The sequence below is a fragment of the Corvus moneduloides genome, chromosome 9 (genome assembly GCF_009650955.1).
Source record: "Corvus moneduloides isolate bCorMon1 chromosome 9, bCorMon1.pri, whole genome shotgun sequence".
NCBI lineage: Eukaryota > Metazoa > Chordata > Aves > Passeriformes > Corvidae > Corvus > Corvus moneduloides.
In genome coordinates this window covers 13,431,556-13,448,705 of record NC_045484.1, presented here as the reverse complement: position 1 = coordinate 13,448,705, position 17,150 = coordinate 13,431,556, and the positions used below count along the sequence as shown (strand labels likewise).

Genomic DNA, 17,150 nt, shown 5'->3' with positions numbered 1-17,150 from the left:
TAACAGAATTCACAAGCAATTGCTATGTATGATGGAGGACATGTTTCTCTGCCCTTTCTGGAGATAACCTATAATAAAACTGGGTCATTTCACAGCAGTTTTCAGGGCATTTAATTTCTGTCAGTTCCTTTTGTCAATTTTGCCCTGTTCTTAATGCTCATATGCAACATGATTTAAACTGAAAATTTTATGCCATTAGGTAACAGTTATTCACCATCTAAACAAAGGAGCATAGCTGGTTCTGCAGGGGACAGTGTTCTTCAAGTTTGGTGTAAAAGCACTCTGGGAGGAATCTTATCTGAAACCAGTGAAGCCATCATCTGCCTATGCCTTGGAATCCCCCTAGGGAGATAAGTATTCTGTGCTTTTTCATCCCTCTTCCAAAATGATGGTAATGTCTTCTACAGTTAGGAAGTAGTAGTATGCATTTTCATAGTATAGAGGGTTGAGCACTGCAGGTGTTTAGATGTAACAGACAATTCTTGTTTCTTTTCTTCAGGAGTTTGTGTTAAATAATGTTAAATATTAAGATTAATGTTATGTTAATATACAAGTTAAATAATGTTAGAGCAGATTATGTCAGAACTTGTGTAGGTAAGTGGAGTTTGATTTTTGAAGACATAGCTGGCTGAAACTCATGACAGCAAAAGCAAGTTTATTCTACATTCTCATTGTTTGAATCCTCTGCATGACGAAACTTGATGCTTAAATGCATTTATTTTGAGATAATGACATCAATAACAGGTGTTGGTCTTATATGAAGGTGTGGATAGAAAACTGTCTTCTCAGCCTAGTTACCAAATGACTTTGCTTGCATTGTGTAGTTGTGTTGACTTCTTTTACATGAGTCCCTTACATGTCACATACGTGTCTGTGTGACTTTCTCACCAAAATCTAACAGCACTCTGAGGAACAGACTTGAAACTATGTCAACATTTGAAGACCCCTCTTCTTTTCAAGTAGAAGTGGGACAGAATTGTCAAATACTTCATGTGACACCCTAATACTTGTAACATATTCCTGATAATAGCAAACATCCTGGACCCGCTAGACGCACTCTTGTTTTGTGAGCTAGAGTCTGCTTGTGGTTGTCTCACTGTGACATTGGCGTGAGTAGGGTTGTGCCTCAGCAAGTTCTAAATTCCTTAAAAAGTGCATTATGATAAGAGGTGCTTGATCTTAAGGCTAAGGGTTTAACTTAAGCCCACACTATCTGAAGTGGTGAGTGATTGGCAGCCCTTTGGTAACAAGGTGGGAGCTGCAGTGCCAGTCTGTACCTTAGGGATGAGGTTCCACTGTTGGTAGGGGCCGGGAAGCTGTTCATTTGCAGCTGAGGTTTTGGGGGAAACAGGGATGTTGCAGGAGCTGGGGAAGATGGAGATAAGCAGCAAGAGGGCTGAAAGGTGGAGGACTAATAACATAAAGACTGATATGTGGATACGGCCATGGAGACTTGTGTCTGTATCGTGAATATGATAGTACAGGATGGACAGTTGTTGCTCTTTAGTGATGCCAGACATCAACAGTGGATGAATTTATAAGCCACAAAAAACCTAATAATGCCAGCACATGATTCTAAAAGATTTTCTCCATTAATTGGCATGCTGCCCGGGGGAAGCTGATCCCTGTTATCTTGTTACATGCGGGCGTTGTGGTAAATTAGAACCTGGGATGACCTGCCCGTTTGAAGGTGTCGGAGCTTTCATAAACTAAGTTTAAAACTTGACAGTAAGAAAGTAGAATGTCTGTCTCTGGATCTTTAGGGTGGATTATATCTGTGTTTGTGTACTCTGGCTCTGGGAATGTCAGGTATATCCCGTACGAACTGCCGTCCTTTGCTCCTTTTTTCCGCGGCGCCTCAGCAGTTCCGGGAAGGAGGAAGCGGGGCTGGTTGTTTCGATTCGGGTGGGAGGGACGGGTGATGTTTGGGAGGGCGGATAAGAACCTGAGGCTCCCGCGGGACCTCCCGAGGGGCCGCGCTCGCGTGCTTTAGCCCGCGGTGTTGTCGGGCTCGGGGTGAGCGGCGGAGGCTGGGCGGGGCCCGGCCGTGGCAGCGGCACCGCCGCGCCGTTCCTAAAGGCGCCGCCGCTTTCCCGTCGCCAGCCCGCGCTTCCCGACGCGGACGGGACGGGGCGGGGCGCTCGGCGCACGTGAGCGCGCGCGGCCAATGGCGCGATCGCGTGATGCGCAGCGCCGAATGCGCGCGCGGTGGGGCTGCCCAAGATGGCGGCGGGCGCGTGAGGGGTGGCGGCGGCCGCGCCGGAGGGACGGAGGGAGCCGAGGCCCGAAGGGAGCCGGGAGCGGCCGCTGGTGCCGTCGCTGGTGCCGCCCCCCGGGGTGCGATGGTAAAATGACCCAGGCGGGGAAGAAGAAGAAGCGCGCCGTGAACCGCAGCATCATGCTGGCCAAGAAGATCATCATTAAGGACGGCGGGACGGTGAGGCCGGGGGCGCGGGGCGGCCCGGGGGACGGCTGGCGGCGGCGGGGGGCCCCGGAGGGCCCCGACCTCCGCGGCGGTGCGGGGGCCGGCCCCGGGCGGGTAGGGCCCGGTCCGGCCGGGTCGGTGGGCCCGCGGGCCTCGGGCGGCCTCGCCTGTGTCGGTCGCGGTGCCTTCACGGCCGCCGCAGCCCCGATGGCCGCGCTCGGCAGCCCGGGCCGGTGTCCGCGGGGCGGCTGCCCGAGGAACACCTGTGAGCGTGTCGGGCTGCTTCGCTCCGCCCGCAAACGCAGTTTGTTCCTCGCGTCGGCCGGGTTTTGGGGCGCAGGAGCGGGAGCGGCCTCAGGCGCGGGGCCTGGGGCACGGCGGGTCGTTACGGCCGCCCGAGGTGAGCGGAGCCTGTCCGAGCCTGCCCTCGCCGAGCGTGGCTCCCGTGAGCGAGGGCACGCAGGGCCGGGGCCGTGCGGGCGGGGCCGCGGAACGCGGCTCGGGTGCGGGGCTGCAGCGACCGCTGTGCCCGTGGTCAGACAGAACGGGCCCGCGAGGGGGACAGACGCCAGCGCCTGAGCAGTCCCGCAAATGGCTCCCGGAAGAAAGGTTTTTGCAGTTCTTCCCACTATTTTGCTTCCTCTTAAATACATAAATTTGAAAAATAAAGGAAGTTAAGTGTTTGGGCTGCTGGAGCTTGGATTTGGTTTGGGTGGTTTTTTGGTTGGTTTTTTTTACATTGATGAGTGCCATTACTTGCAGTGTGTCGTTGCCCCTGGATTTTTTCCACTGTGTAACACTCTGTAGCTTCGATGTGCCCTGTTCTAAATACAGTGCCATTATTTCAAATAACGAGACATCTTGACAGACTAAATTGCTGATGGCCCTTCAGTTTGTCTTTTTGGAACAATAATGGAGAAGAGACAGGTGTTAGAGTCTCATTACTTGTTCATCGAAGTGGCCAACTGGCTGGATTACTTAAGTGCTAGGAAGCAAAACGAATTTTGGTGATGGTTGTTGGTGTTTTCTAGGATGTGTTCTTGCTCTTTGTAAAGATAGAAATATATGAGATTACCTTGTACACATGTTAAATGCAAGTGTTTTAGATTGAGTAGTACAAGCAGAGTAAATGTTACTCAGGGGACACGGTGCTTCATAATTTCTCTCTGGAGTATCATTGATTAAGATACAGTGTGTTTCCAAGTGTCCCTAACGTCTCAACTTTAACTTTCTTTTTGCCAAGAGAGGAGAAATATATATTACAATTAACTGCATTCAGTGATACTTGTGCTACATCATTCGGTGCCTCCCACCAGTTTCAAAAGCTGAATGCAAACGCCCATTCTGTATTAATTTAATTTACACTGGAAAACAGTGGAAAAATGGGCCATAAACATTAGCTGAAGGTATGTAGATTGTTGTTAGGCTACAAAAAGTTCAGCTTGTGATACTTTCTGCCTTTAAATAAATGGGAATTTGTTTGTGTTAAATACATTTTTTAAGTTATGAAGTCTGATATAGCAGAGTGTTCTTTATAACAACAGCAGAAACTTCATGCATAGAATTTTGTTTAATATTTGCTGAAATGTTAAGTTGTCTTCAGTGCTCAGCATCCTCATCTGCTTTGTTCATTACCCAGCGTGGTGTGTGACATTCTGGGAAACAGGTACCTGAAAATGGCCCCTATGTCTTAAATGTCTCCCACTGGCAAATCAGTAATTAATCAAGCATCTTCATGTGCACTTTCCAGCCTGATTGGTTTATTTTGGAATTGTTTGACATCAGACAAAATTGTGTGAGCCAGAAAGAGTGTACAGATGGCTAATGAGGCAGTGGTACAGGCAGAAAGAGTTTCTGATGGGAAACAACAAAAAAAAAAACCACCAGAAAACCAAGCACCAAAAAAGCAAAAAGGAAAACCCACCCATTGTTTCTGCAAAGGCTCTCTTCCCACTGCAGTTTCTGCTGGGTCTCCTTGACAAGGCAGTGGGTGGTGCAGGAGCTTGGGTTGGTGCATGGTGGTATTTTTGTGTTTTTCTATTTGCAGCTTTAGTAGCTGTATCACAGAAAAAATATGTAATGGTGTGTTGTACTCAAGTGTGTGTTGTCAGATTTCACCAAAGGAGAGGCAGTAACACCAGTGAAGTGATTTCATAGAATCACAAATGGTTTGGGTTGGAAAGGACCTTAAAGATCATCTATTTCCACCCCTGCCATGGGCAGGGACACCTTCCATAGACCAGGTCGCTCAAAATCCCATCTAGCCTGGCACTGAACACTTCCAGGGGTAGGGCAGCCACAACTTCTATTTCAACACTTTTTTTTTCCCCCAACAATTTTAATTTTTCCTTCCTTTATGTATTCATCTTACATAAAATAATGCATTTTTGAAGCAGTCATGAAACAAATTAGAGATTAAGGCTTCATTTGGTGCTTTTTCCTTTCCAGCAGAGAAGCAACAGCTGTGGTCTTACATAGAATGCCTTTGTTGCTTTGATAGTTATTCTGTTGTTGTCAGATGTGTGTTCTTAGGCTTGTCTGGCATGTACACTTTTTATCACTGTCATGACTGAGAGTACAAAGTGTTTGATTAAAAGACATCTTCTCTATAACCAGAGGAAAAGGCATTGTTGGAGCCCTATTTGTGCTGCAGGTTTGGCCAGGCAGAAATACGCTCTGGCTACTTGTAGCAGGAGGGTTGCTGTTATTCTGGTTGGAACATCTCAGTTCCACCTTGTTCTCACAAGGCCCCTGTGTCTTTTCTCTCCAGGGCTAGGGCCTTCTGATTCAGTTGCACTTAGGCCATTGCATTACACTGTGTTAGCCCCTTTGGAAAGCACAGGGGGCAGGTTTGTAGAGTAGGGCAGGGCTGAACACCCAGCACCTGCACTGTACCTGTTGGGTTGGGAGGGTGCATCAGACTGGTACTGAAACCTTGTGGACTGAATGCTTATAATGTGTCTTAATACACTGCAGTGTAACTGCTTATTCATCTCCTTCCCTTTCACCTCAGAAGCATCCTTGTTTCTTGATAGTTTCCCAACACCTTTAAAAATGGCTATAGAGATGATGATCTAAATGTGACTAAATTACTTCTTTTTTTTGTCGATAAGAACAAATAATCTGTGATAAGTACCTGTGATAAGTGAGCACTAGCAACAAGAAAGCAGGGAAGTTGAACCCTAGTGATCTAAATGTCGCTTCTGTTCGTTTTTGCCAGTGTGTTGGAAAGCTCTGTTGTGTTGCTTACAGCTGGATGACAGGGCAGAGGGCAGCACTCACCCACCCGAGGCCTCTAAAGTCAGCAGCAGTTCTCCTGTGCAGAGCAGCCGCTGCTTTCGTTCTGCTGTTTCGCTTTGTGCAGGTGGTCTCGGAGCTGCCCGGAGCTGGATGAGGGCAGCCTGGGCACAGATGGCCTTTGCCTTCGTTCGTGTTTGCTGTGAATGGAGGTGCTCTTGACTCCCATGCTGGAAGGGGTGGGATGGTTTGTGACACCTCCCTCACTGTCTGTCATGCCTCGAGGGGCCATGTGCCAGCAATGTGACAGGAATCTGGGGGCTATCAGAATGAACCTGATTTTATGAGACTGAGTCTAACAGCTAACATTGATACTTACAGTTTGTGCAGAGCTGGATAAATTTTTAACCCAAAGCTAAAATAAGGATTGTGGGTGGAAAGGGAAAAGAATTGTGGGAAGAGATGATAATTATAGCCACTCTCTGTACCTACAAAGACTGTTAATTTACCTCCTTAGGCTGAAAATATAGCAGAAATATCTGTATGGTATGTCTGTATTTACTGAAGAGAGCTTGGGAAAGAAAAACAGCAGTGCTGAGGTACTTCTGTAATTTACCTCTTACAGATTGATATGGTTACTTTTGAAAATTATGATTTTTTTCTAGCAATAGGGGTGAGTAGGCAGTGAGGTTTTCTGTATTTATTTCCTACATTTGTTCAATAAGCTCTTTTTTTCTATGTTGGAAATACTGGAATCTGGAAAGAAAGGTGTGGCTTGCATAAATCTCCTAATAAAGACTCCAGTATTACCTAACTGCAACTTAAAATTGTGTTGTATTTGAGGTTGGAAGGCACCTCCAACATCATTAATCCAACTACCCCAGTGTCTTACCCCAGACAGGGTCAGCTGGAGCAGTTTGCTCAGGGCTATGTCCACTGGGGTTTGGAAGATGGAAACTGTTTCAGAGGGGGTTGCTTTTTTGAGGTACAAGTATAATTTGTTGTATTTCACTATGAGCCTCCAGTCCTGTCACTGACACTTCTGAGAAGAGTCTGGCTCTTGTCTTTGCTCTTCCATTAGCTACTTACACACATTGATAAAATCCCTCTGAGCCTCCTTGGGAAGCAGCTGAGGTCCTTAGCCTGTGTGTGTGTGCTCAGTGTGAATGTGGGGTCTGATCACATCAGGGCCGCTCTGTTAGTAACTCACCTTTGCACAAAGCAGGCAAAGTAGATGTTAAGGCAGCACTTCTAAGTTGAAAGAATGCATGTAAGATTTCTGAGGAGTTATTCATACTGCTTTCATATGAAAATAATTAGTGAGCCCTATCCTTAATTTGCAAATGTTGAACTATGGTATGTTGTTTGACAGCATTTACAGAATCTACGAGATGAGCAGGTTGTCCCACCCATGCTCTTTTTGTTCTCTTCAAAAGCTACCTCTGCTTCTACTGAATCACTGAACAATTTCGAGTTCCCTTTGTCAAACCTTTTATCTGCATCTCTTCCTGCATTTGAAGCACACTGTAACTGATAGGCCTGCACTCAGTATTTAGGAAGTGATCAGTGCTGTTCCTGAGATTTGCTTCTGGTGCTCATTATTTTAGTTTCTTTCCTGGTTTAGAGCCATGTTTTGTATGTAGCAGTGGTGCCTTTTAGTAACAGAAGAGCTGTTTGATAGACCAGGTAGTGAGACTTGGGGATAGCTGAGTGTGACCACTGCCGTGTTTTGAAACCATGGAATTTTGGTTCCATGCAGCTCTGCGTAGACTTAAGCATTTTTTCAAGGAAAACAAACTAATTCTCTGAAGAAGAGTCTGTTTTCCCTGTAGCATCCTTGTTTCCCAGATTGGCAGTGTAAGAGATTTATTTTTTGAGATGGCAGTGAAGGATTCTGCAGAGTAAGAGTAGGACACTTCAGGACAGTAGCATCAAAGGGTTACTCGGTAACTCTGTACCAGTTAGCTTGGGTAACTATTCCCAAGTTTTGAGTCCTGTTTCATTATTAATCCTTCTGTTTATAGTGTTCAGATGCATTTCTCGTGACTGATAGATGATCAGATGTTTTAATCACCTGTCTTTTCTCCTGTTTCAGCCTCAAGGAATAGGTTCACCTAGTGTCTACCATGCTGTTATTGTGATCTTCTTGGAGTTTTTTGCTTGGGGACTCCTGACAGCTCCCACTCTAGTGGTAGGTAATCCTCGGGAGCTTTTTCTCACTCTATGGGAGGTGGGACAATTACTGCAAAGGCACTCAGCATCTTCTGAATTACATGAAATGAAAATTACATATGACTGAGCTGCTCTGTTGTGCAAGTGAAAAAAAAGTTCTGTAATTTTGGATGATATCAAAAATTTCAATTATTTTATTATAGCAGTGTAATGGTTGTAGCACAGCTGTTTACATGCAAGTCTGCTAACACTCAAGCTTACATGTAAATATTTTCTGATTGAAACCAGTAAGGTGGTAATGAAATTATCTTTCCTTTCAAGATGCCATAAAACATTGGCACATTACAAATGTAAGGGCAAAAATACACTTGAAATTTAGTAACATTATGCAAGTGTGTGTGTACCTACACAGGAGGTCTTTGCTGACCTGGCTGTGTTTCAAGCAGAAGCTTCAGAGCACAGACTGTGTTACACCAGTCAAAGCATCCCTGTGATTTGTGAGACAGTCATATCAATGTGTTTGTACCAAAGTACTTTCTCATGTAGTCAGTTGCTTTTAATTTGGATTTAATTTGTGAGTGATACATGCTGACAAATTAAAAGGAGTTAAGGCTAAAAAATCTCCCAAGCCAACTCCACTTAAAATGCAGTCTTGGTGCTGCTCTGAAAGCTGATGTTACCCATGAATAGTCTCTTGGGTATGAACTGCACATTGTCACTGAATGAAATCCTTGTCATCTAAACACAAATCAGACTGAGGCAGCTCCATTTCTGGCTTCTGCTCGCCAAACTGAGAGCCACTTCAGGATGGTGATGTCTCTTCTCTCTCTCTCCCCAGTCCCCGACAGATGACACTGTAACATGTGGAGAGTCTGGTCTGAGATAATTTTCTAGGCACTGAAATCTCAAAATGCCTTCCTTGCAAATGAAAGATTAATCACATTGTTTGTAGTTTGCTTTTTTTCCTTTTTTTTCTCTGTAATCTATGAAAATAAAAAAACTACTGTGCATCATAAAGTTGGATGTGTCATGAGCAATATTTGTAGTTGATATTGTGTAAATGACAGTATTCATATTTCTTCTCCAGGTTTTGCATGAAACCTTCCCAAAACATACATTTCTAATGAATGGTCTAATTCAAGGTGTAAAGGTAAGTTGACAGAAGTTAATCACGAGTACAATTTAAAGTGAGTGGTGGGAGGAATATAGAAATAACTGCCAGCTGAGAGAAACAGTCACGAGGTTTTTCAATATGGCTTTCATAGTATAAATAAAATGGGAATAAATTACTGCTAAAAAGGCAAGTGTGCATCTTTTTACTTTCAACAAGGTATTGCTTGGCCTGTATCTACTGATTGGGTTCAGCAAATAAAAAGGTAGTTGATTAATCCCAAATGATGCATATGGTGTTAAAAGTGGATAATTTTTTACTTGGAGCTTGTTGCCCCAGTAGGGTATTTTCCATTACTTAGATTCATGTGAATTTTAAGAAGACAATAACACACAGTTCATGAAACTGCTAGTATGACTGGATCATCTGCATTTTGAATTTTGTGTAGTTCTGAGGTAACAGACCTCAAATTTTATTTAACCAGACATGGGAGAGAAGATGAGTGATGGTTGGTCACATTGCTTTTGGTGCATTGCACTGTAGCCCTTGACTTGAGTCATACCAGTGCTCTTGGACTGTGCTCTGGTCAGCTGTCACGAGTCTGACCACTTAGTTCTAACTTCAAATGTTTTGTTTCACCTAGGGCTTATTGTCGTTTCTCAGTGCCCCACTCATAGGTGCCCTGTCTGACGTGTGGGGACGAAAGTCCTTCTTGCTGCTAACAGTATTTTTCACCTGTGCACCAATACCACTAATGAAGATCAGCCCATGGTTAGTAAATTGTTTCACACCAGATTGGCTGTTGCTTTTCAAGGTTGCTATCTAATGCTTATGTGTGTAGCATTGTTGATAAAATGCTGTTTGTGCTTGATGGAAGGTTGAGGCTTTTGTATTACTTCTGTGCAAAGCTGGGGGAACAGTAAACCTGAAGCAGCTGCCATGAGGCCAAAGGCCTTGGTCAGAATTTCAATAGCTGCTGATTTTGATCTGTGTGCTGTAAGCCCTATGTCCTGCTCCAGCACATCTGCCAAAGCTGGAAAACAGTCCAGTGGACTGTGCAGGCATGGATTGTGGCCACAGTTCTCACTCAGATACCAGCCAGCAACACTGAAATCAAAACCTTACGTAATGCGGGTGCGTGAAATAACCATTTGTAACCTACAAGTTGCAGAAGTTTTACACTTTGTTTCTCAAATTCTAAAATCGACCTGCTTTGATGCTGTGTGCACCTTATCGACCTGTTAACTGGCTGGAACCTTGCCCAGGTATGGCAGGAGTCAGAGGCCTGGGCTCGCTCCCTGACCCCTGTGCTGTCCCTGAGGGTGGAGCAGCAGTGGCACAGCCTGCACTGACACAGGCCAGTGCCAGCTGCTCAGGTCAGCCTTTTCCGTTTTCCCTCTGGTCACACAGGCTGCTCATCTCTCTTCAGAAGGAGCTTGTTTCTAAGTGTTTATTAAGTTTCAAATGCCAAGTGCTAGTGTCTATAGCATAACGATACGGCAGATGTTGAGGCCTTTCAATGACCAGGTTCTCAAAATACTGAAGTTCCTAATTTGCTTTGGGTCATAGACCAGTTGAATTTATTAGCTGAACACCTTGTTTCCTGGTAGTACTTAATCACAGCAGCTTTTTGTAGACGTTACAAAATCATGCTGTTTGTACTTGGTGCACGTAGAAGTTACACAGTTCTATCAAGACACGTTCACATCAGCTTTATCCAAGATTATCTCAATAAATTGTCAGGATAAGTTGGACAAGGTGATTTATTGTTCAACTGCACTTGGATTGAATAGACTTTTTGGTTCTATTTAGCTGTTCTAATTTTTTTTATCGTGTTCTTAGGTGGTACTTTGCTGTAATCTCCGTGTCTGGAGTTTTTGCAGTGACATTTTCTGTAGTTTTTGCATATGTAGCAGACATAACCCAAGAACATGAGAGAAGCATGGCCTATGGTTTGGTATGTATTATTTGGGCTCTTTTCCTGTGGTATTCAGTACTAAGCCCTTCAGTTTGTAATGCTTTTCAAAGCTGCTCCTACGGCAAGTTGTTTTTAATTTGGAGTCAGGTTTTTCTGTTTAATTGTTCCTGTCATCCAGTCTTGTATCTCTTGAATATTCTGCTTCTAAATGAAACAAAATATGATGGTATTAAAAGCTATCTTGAGTGTCTGTCTTAACAGCTCTTACCAGTCTTAATGATGTAATTTGAGGAGCTTTAGTTATTCCTCCTTTGTTGTCCACAGTGGTACTACTCTGTCATCTTTTCAAAAATCTCACCTGTTGTGTTGGAACTGCCACGGTGTGGTACTTGACTGCACCTGCCTGTGTTTCCAGTCACTGTGCTGTGCTGCAGTTCAGAACAAACTTAGCTGAGTTACTTGTCTAAGTTCTTACAACTCACCTCTGTTTCTCCATTATCTCCCGATAACGTGCCAGGTCCCAGGAGCCTTCACAGCCTCATGTTATTATGGATTAGCAGAATTATTTTTTGTGTTTAAATTACAGAATCCATTACCATTCAGCAGGAAGAGCTGAAAGCAATGGATATAGAACTAAATAGTTTCTTTGTGCCTGTACACATCAGGGATTGAGATATGTTGAGAAAGTTCCTTCAGTTTTTAAGTTAACATCTTTCACAAGGCCAGCTGGTCAGCTGAGAGCTACTGAGTTGGATTAACCAGCATATTACATTTAATATACCCTTTATACATGTGATTTTTTTTTTTTAACAGACATTGCCTATTTCACTAATATGGAGATTAAATACAGCTCATTGCTTCCCAGAGGTATTAGTAGAGTCTATAGTTAATTAAACTTAATTATGTCAATACATGCAAGAGTGCTGTGAGCCTCACATTGCTGTCCAGTTATCAGAAAAAGAAAGTTTTTCTTGAAAAATTGTGATTGTCTAAAATACACAGGTGCTACCACATAGGCATAGGAAAAAGGTTACTTTTAATTACTATGTGATTAAAATGGTTAGGCTTCTGAAAAGGAAGAAATGTAGGTAGTAACACTGCTGACTTGTCTCACTGAAAATCTTACCAGCTGTTACCTATTTCAGGTTTCGGCAACTTTTGCAGCAAGTTTAGTCACCAGCCCTGCTATCGGTGCCTACCTTGGCCGAGCGTACGGAGACAGCCTGGTGGTGGTGCTGGCTACAGCAATCGCCCTGCTGGACATTTGTTTTATCCTTGTTGCTGTACCGGAATCGCTGCCAGAGAAGATGAGGCCAGCATCCTGGGGAGCACCCATTTCGTGGGAACAGGCTGACCCCTTTGCAGTAAGCTACTAAAATAGGGAATATTTTGTTACTTGTAGATACTGAGTTTGGAGACAGGGAAGAGACTGAATTTACAACAGTTCAGGCTTGAAAAACAAAGCCTGCAATTTCTTCAAGCTTGACCTTGGTTCACTGGTGATACTTTTGCCAACAATCTTGCTAAACATAAAGGGAATGCTTTGGTGGTGTCATCTAACAATTTCATTGATAGGCTTTTCAGAGCCCAGCTAGGAATGCTTTTTGGAAATGAAGGTGGAATATTTTTTAAGTCTTTTTTCTTGCCGTAGTCCCTGAAGAAAGTCGGCCAGGACTCCATTGTGCTGCTAATCTGCATAACAGTCTTTCTTTCCTACCTCCCAGAGGCAGGCCAATATTCCAGCTTCTTCCTATACCTCAGACAGGTAATGTAACATTTTGGTATGAATTTGAACAAAAGTAGATTTACGGGATTAAAGAAAGTTTTCAGTATTACTGAACTAGTATGGAAAGTACAGGTAACTCATATAATTTAGAAGCTCCCACGAACTGGTTTAAGTCCCCTTGTTGTTCTGTTTTTCTCTTTTAGACAGACAGAGAGGAGAGGGGAATGATGAATGAGTTACAAAACAGTTTCTTGTACTTAGTAATTATTTGCATTATTCTTGGACTATTCTTGAGGTTAAATATGTTGAACTGGCTTTATTTTTGAGGGAACAATTTAATTGTTTTCTATTTATGCCCCTTTATTTTCATTTACTTGTTTGATGTAATGAGAAAAAAGATGAGGAGCTGAATAATACTGGTCTTCTGCATTGTGTGTTCCCTCACTGGGGTTTGTGACATCATGACATAAGGTTTATGGTTAATAATCAAATTGCCTTTTTTAAAATACAGATAATGGGATTTTCATCTGAAAGTGTTGCAGCATTTATAGCAGTCCTTGGGATTCTTTCCATTATTGCACAGGTGAGTTACTGCTGTGTGTGTTATTGACTTGGCAAGCTGAAAAGAAGGAAGCACTGTGGAGAATGGAGAACACTGTGGTTCCATAAATGTGATACAGCTTTTCTGTGTCTGTTTTTTATTAAATCTCTAAAAATTGGTTAAGACTCTTAAGTTAGATGAAAACACTTGACAACAAGGGTTTGGTTCATTAAGGGAAAACTAAATCCTTTGTGCATCAAAGAAGGGGTGATGGTTTGGTCATATTACTTGCTAAACGACTGGATTTTTTTGGTAGAGGCAAATACTGCTTTTGAAGAACACTACTTAAGAATTAGTTTATTGCATGTATTTGACATTAAGTATAAAATGTTTTCAGGTTTTTTGTTGTTTTTTAATTCATTAACTCATCAACTTATCTGTGTTTAATATTTAGAATAAGATGTTCTTTTTCTGACACTTTACTTTTCCTTTCTCTGTTAGACAATAGTGTTGAGTTTATTGATGCGGTCCATTGGAAATAAGAACACCATCCTGCTGGGCCTGGGGTTCCAAATACTGCAGCTGGCGTGGTATGGCTTTGGATCAGAGCCATGGTACGCACATTTCTCTTTGGCCTGGCTGGTGGGGCCTTGGTTTGCATTTATCCCTTCTGCATAGGGTGTGAGTGCAGGATAGCCAGTGGAGCGTCCCTGCGCTCCCAGGGCAGAGCTGCAGCCCCAGAGCAGTCACTGCAGTTTGTGTTTTGCAGGATGATGTGGGCAGCCGGCGCTGTGGCCGCCATGTCCAGCATTACTTTCCCAGCTGTCAGCGCCCTGGTCTCACGAACTGCTGATGCGGACCAGCAGGGTAGGTTTGCTCCTGATTCTTGGAATTCTAGTCAAGGAATACTGTGCAGGCACACTGGGCTCTGGGCTTAGTGCTGTCAGCCAGGCTGAGTCTTGGCAGGGCAGCCCAGACACCTGAGCTTAGGGCACCACATGTTAAATCCAGGTTCCTTGGAAGTTGCATTGTGTGCGTACCATGTACTTCTGGTGCAGAGGGAAGACTTTCAACAAGGCCCTGTAGTAGCAAAATACTCAGCAAACTCGGCGCACTGTTCCTCGCTGTTGCACACAGTGCTCTCTTTCCCGTGTGAGACAATGACAGCAGGGATAGCATCCTTCTCCTGGCCTCTCAACTAGCTCAGCGTGGCAGGCACTGCCCTCTGCTAGAGGCAGATAGAAAAACCACTTGAGTACATGATAATGACTGGCTCTTTGCACCCCTTGTTTACTGCTACCCAGAGTGCAACACCATTTAGAGCTTTCCTGCCTGCATCAGTTTTTAGGTGAAGTCAATAGAAATAGTTAATTATCTATGTATAGCTACAGCTAGGTAAGAACATGTATTTCACTTTTCCCAGGTGTTGTTCAGGGGATGATTACAGGAATTCGAGGACTCTGTAATGGTTTGGGACCAGCACTTTATGGTTTTATATTCTATATATTTCACGTTGAATTGAATGAACTGCCCATGCCCGAATCACCATCAGGAGGTAGTGTGGTTGCACAGTACCATTTACAACAGGTACGTTTCTTCTGTACTTACTGCTTCCAAAAGTTGTTAGGAAGGGCTCCTGTGCCCATCAGTTCGATGCTGTGTTACATTTTGTTACACTGACTGCAAATGAAGGGTGTAGCAAGAGGTTTCTAAGTCCTTCAGGGAGGGTTATTTAAGTACAGTTAATTACATGCACTGGTTTAGTTTAATTTTCAAATAGCTACAGCTGACAGCCATAGACAACTGTGACCCTTGTGAGGAGACTACCTTGAGGGAAGGATGGACAGTTACTAATGGTGTATGGGTTTTTTTGTTGTCCTTTTACCAAGTGCTCAGGGTTTTTTTATTAAGCTTTTGGGGAAACTCAGCAGGAAGAACTTGCACTAGAAAAGGAAGTTGGCAAGCATTAATAAAAACCATGTGCTCCCTTGTCCTAAATCTTAGGATGTAAAGTTCCTTCTCATTCCTTCTAAAAGCCTGCACTGTATTCACTAGTGTGTCAGGCAGCAGCTCTTCCCACTTTTGAATATGGGTAATTAGCAATTGTAGGCTGTTAATGTGTGTCTAAAGGCTCATTAACACTTCGTGGTGTCACTGTTGTTGTTTTCAGAATTCCATAATTCCTGGACCCCCGTTCTTATTTGGAGCATGCTCTGTGCTGTTGGCATTACTTGTTGCCTTGTTTATTCCTGAACACACAAACCTAAATGTAAGATCCAGCAACTGGAAGAAACACTGTGGCAGTCATGGCCATCCCCACAGCCCACAAGCTCCTGGTGAAGCTAAAGAACCTTTACTGCAAGATACAAATGTATGACAAAAATCCCAGGAAGACTGTTTGGACTCTTCTTTCATCAGCAGTTTGGGATACACATTCCAACTCCACCAAAATGTAATTTCTTAAGGTAATCTTAAGAAACATCTCTGCATGAAATCTGTAGGAATTGAAACAGGAACTTTCTCCAAAGATGTTGCCATTGAACTAAAAACTAACTTGCTTTTATAAACAAACTGTTACATCCTTGTCTCTTGCCATGAAATACTGTTACTGCTAAACTTTACATTCTAGTTCAGAGACAAACAATAGTCAAGGCATGAGCGTGTGTCCTTCTGTTTCCTTACGGTGGTGAGCTTTAATTCTAGTCATGCTACGTCTCAATGAGACAGACTGGCATCCATGTGGACCCATTCGTTTTAATGTTGTAAAATCTTGGGTCAGATGATTCAAAGCCTTAATGTAAATGTACTTAAGTAGGGAGGTGAATTGGTATCATTTCTTTTAATAGTCACATGGCAGGTTTTTTTTAAGTTTGTACTAATATAAAAATCACATGAGCACGCTTGCTGAACAGTAAAAGTTATTTTTATGTAAGTGCATTTACTCTTTCTATTTTTGAATAAACGGTCGTATCAAACACTTGTTGAAATATGAAGTGGGTGTTTTGGGCCTGCAGATTTTAATACCGGCTCTAAACCTCTGCTTTCCTCTGTACCGTTTATTAAACCACTCTATTTCTGATGTTTGCGTAATCATAAAGGACCTCAAAACTTGAATACACAGACTGAACTCTACAAGCTGATAGCCTTGAATCTGTCCGTGTGCTATATAGTGGCCTTTGAGGACTGTCACAATAACCCTTTTGCATTACAGAGCTAAAGTTTTAGTCCTAAATTTTCAGGACCCTTAGTACAGAAGAGAGCTTTATACAATTACTGATGTGAATTTCTCTAAAAGTGTATATTTTTGTGTCCAGTTGTATTATTTAAGTGTTCCTTTGTATAAATTTGTGTATAAAGTATTGTATAGGTTTAAAATGTTTTCATCTTGTGGTTATTGCTTAATGCTTTTTTACCTTTGAACATTCACCATGGTTGACCAAGAGCAGGAAAAAAAATGTAAATATACTGTTAATAAAGTTGAATATTTTAATGAATTTTTAAATAATTGTGAATGTCTCTTCAAAGCTTCAGTGACGTTCAGTAGTTGCATGTGTGTTATACGTCAGCAAGTGTGAAAAGTCAGCTGGAGTAGAGGTCCAGCACGGAGCTTTATGTGTTAGCTAAAGCAGCCCTGAGCACAGTGAAGGGCTCTCTGCTGTCCAGCAGCACAGGGTCCCTGCAGCTGGCTCCTTGTTTCCTGGGGCCTCCAGTGGAACAGGATGGCCACAGATCCAGGCTCCAAGGAACGAGTCTGTTCCACACAGCTGGCCTGGCTGGGGCTGCCCAGGCCCACAGCACCTGTGGTTCACTTTTGATTTAAGAGGCCTGGGAGATGCTGGCACACTCCTTTAATCACCACAGCTTCAGTCACTGACACCTGAGGACAGCTGGAGAGGAGCTGCAGGGCTGGGCCTGGGGCACTGCACTGCCTGGGGAGCAATAAGCAACAAGGAAAACTGCAGAGAAAGGTAAACAAAATACAGCTGTTCTCGTGGCTACCTCAGCTGGGAATTGCAGTAC

General features: G+C 43.4%; 2 protein-coding genes across 2 annotated transcripts in view; one reads left to right on the top strand and one right to left on the bottom strand.

Annotated features, from left to right (window-relative positions):
• The first annotated feature begins 2,194 nt into the window (after window positions 1–2,194).
• On the top strand, window positions 2,195–16,624 carry MFSD14A (major facilitator superfamily domain containing 14A). Its single transcript, XM_032118807.1, has 12 exons — window positions 2,195–2,437; window positions 7,758–7,853; window positions 8,922–8,984; window positions 9,589–9,716; window positions 10,788–10,902; window positions 12,009–12,227; window positions 12,515–12,628; window positions 13,101–13,172; window positions 13,632–13,744; window positions 13,900–13,997; window positions 14,554–14,717; window positions 15,301–16,624. The coding sequence occupies exons 1-12, from the start codon at window positions 2,198–2,200 to the stop codon at window positions 15,505–15,507; spliced, it is 1,629 nt and encodes a 542-aa protein (XP_031974698.1). The 5' UTR covers window positions 2,195–2,197; the 3' UTR covers window positions 15,508–16,624.
• SASS6 (SAS-6 centriolar assembly protein) overlaps window positions 16,603–17,150 on the bottom strand; it is a 12,853-nt gene continuing 12,305 nt past the window's right edge. Inside the window, exon 18 of the mRNA XM_032118806.1 lies at window positions 16,603–17,059. The gene's annotated coding sequence lies outside the window, so the exon portion shown is untranslated. The remainder of the gene's footprint in view (window positions 17,060–17,150) is intronic.

What these genes read in the sequence shown, in the direction of transcription:
- MFSD14A (XM_032118807.1), top strand. Translation starts at nt 2,198, where the DNA reads ATGCGCGCGCGGTGGGGCTGCCCAAGATGGCGGCGGGCGCGTGAGGGG. An exon ending in TCTTCCTATACCTCAGACAG is followed by an intron (nt 12,629 to 13,100) that starts GTAATGTAACAT and finishes TTTAAAATACAG; the next exon opens with ATAATGGGATTTTCATCTGA. An exon ending in TTCTTTCCATTATTGCACAG is followed by an intron (nt 13,173 to 13,631) that starts GTGAGTTACTGC and finishes TTTCTCTGTTAG; the next exon opens with ACAATAGTGTTGAGTTTATT.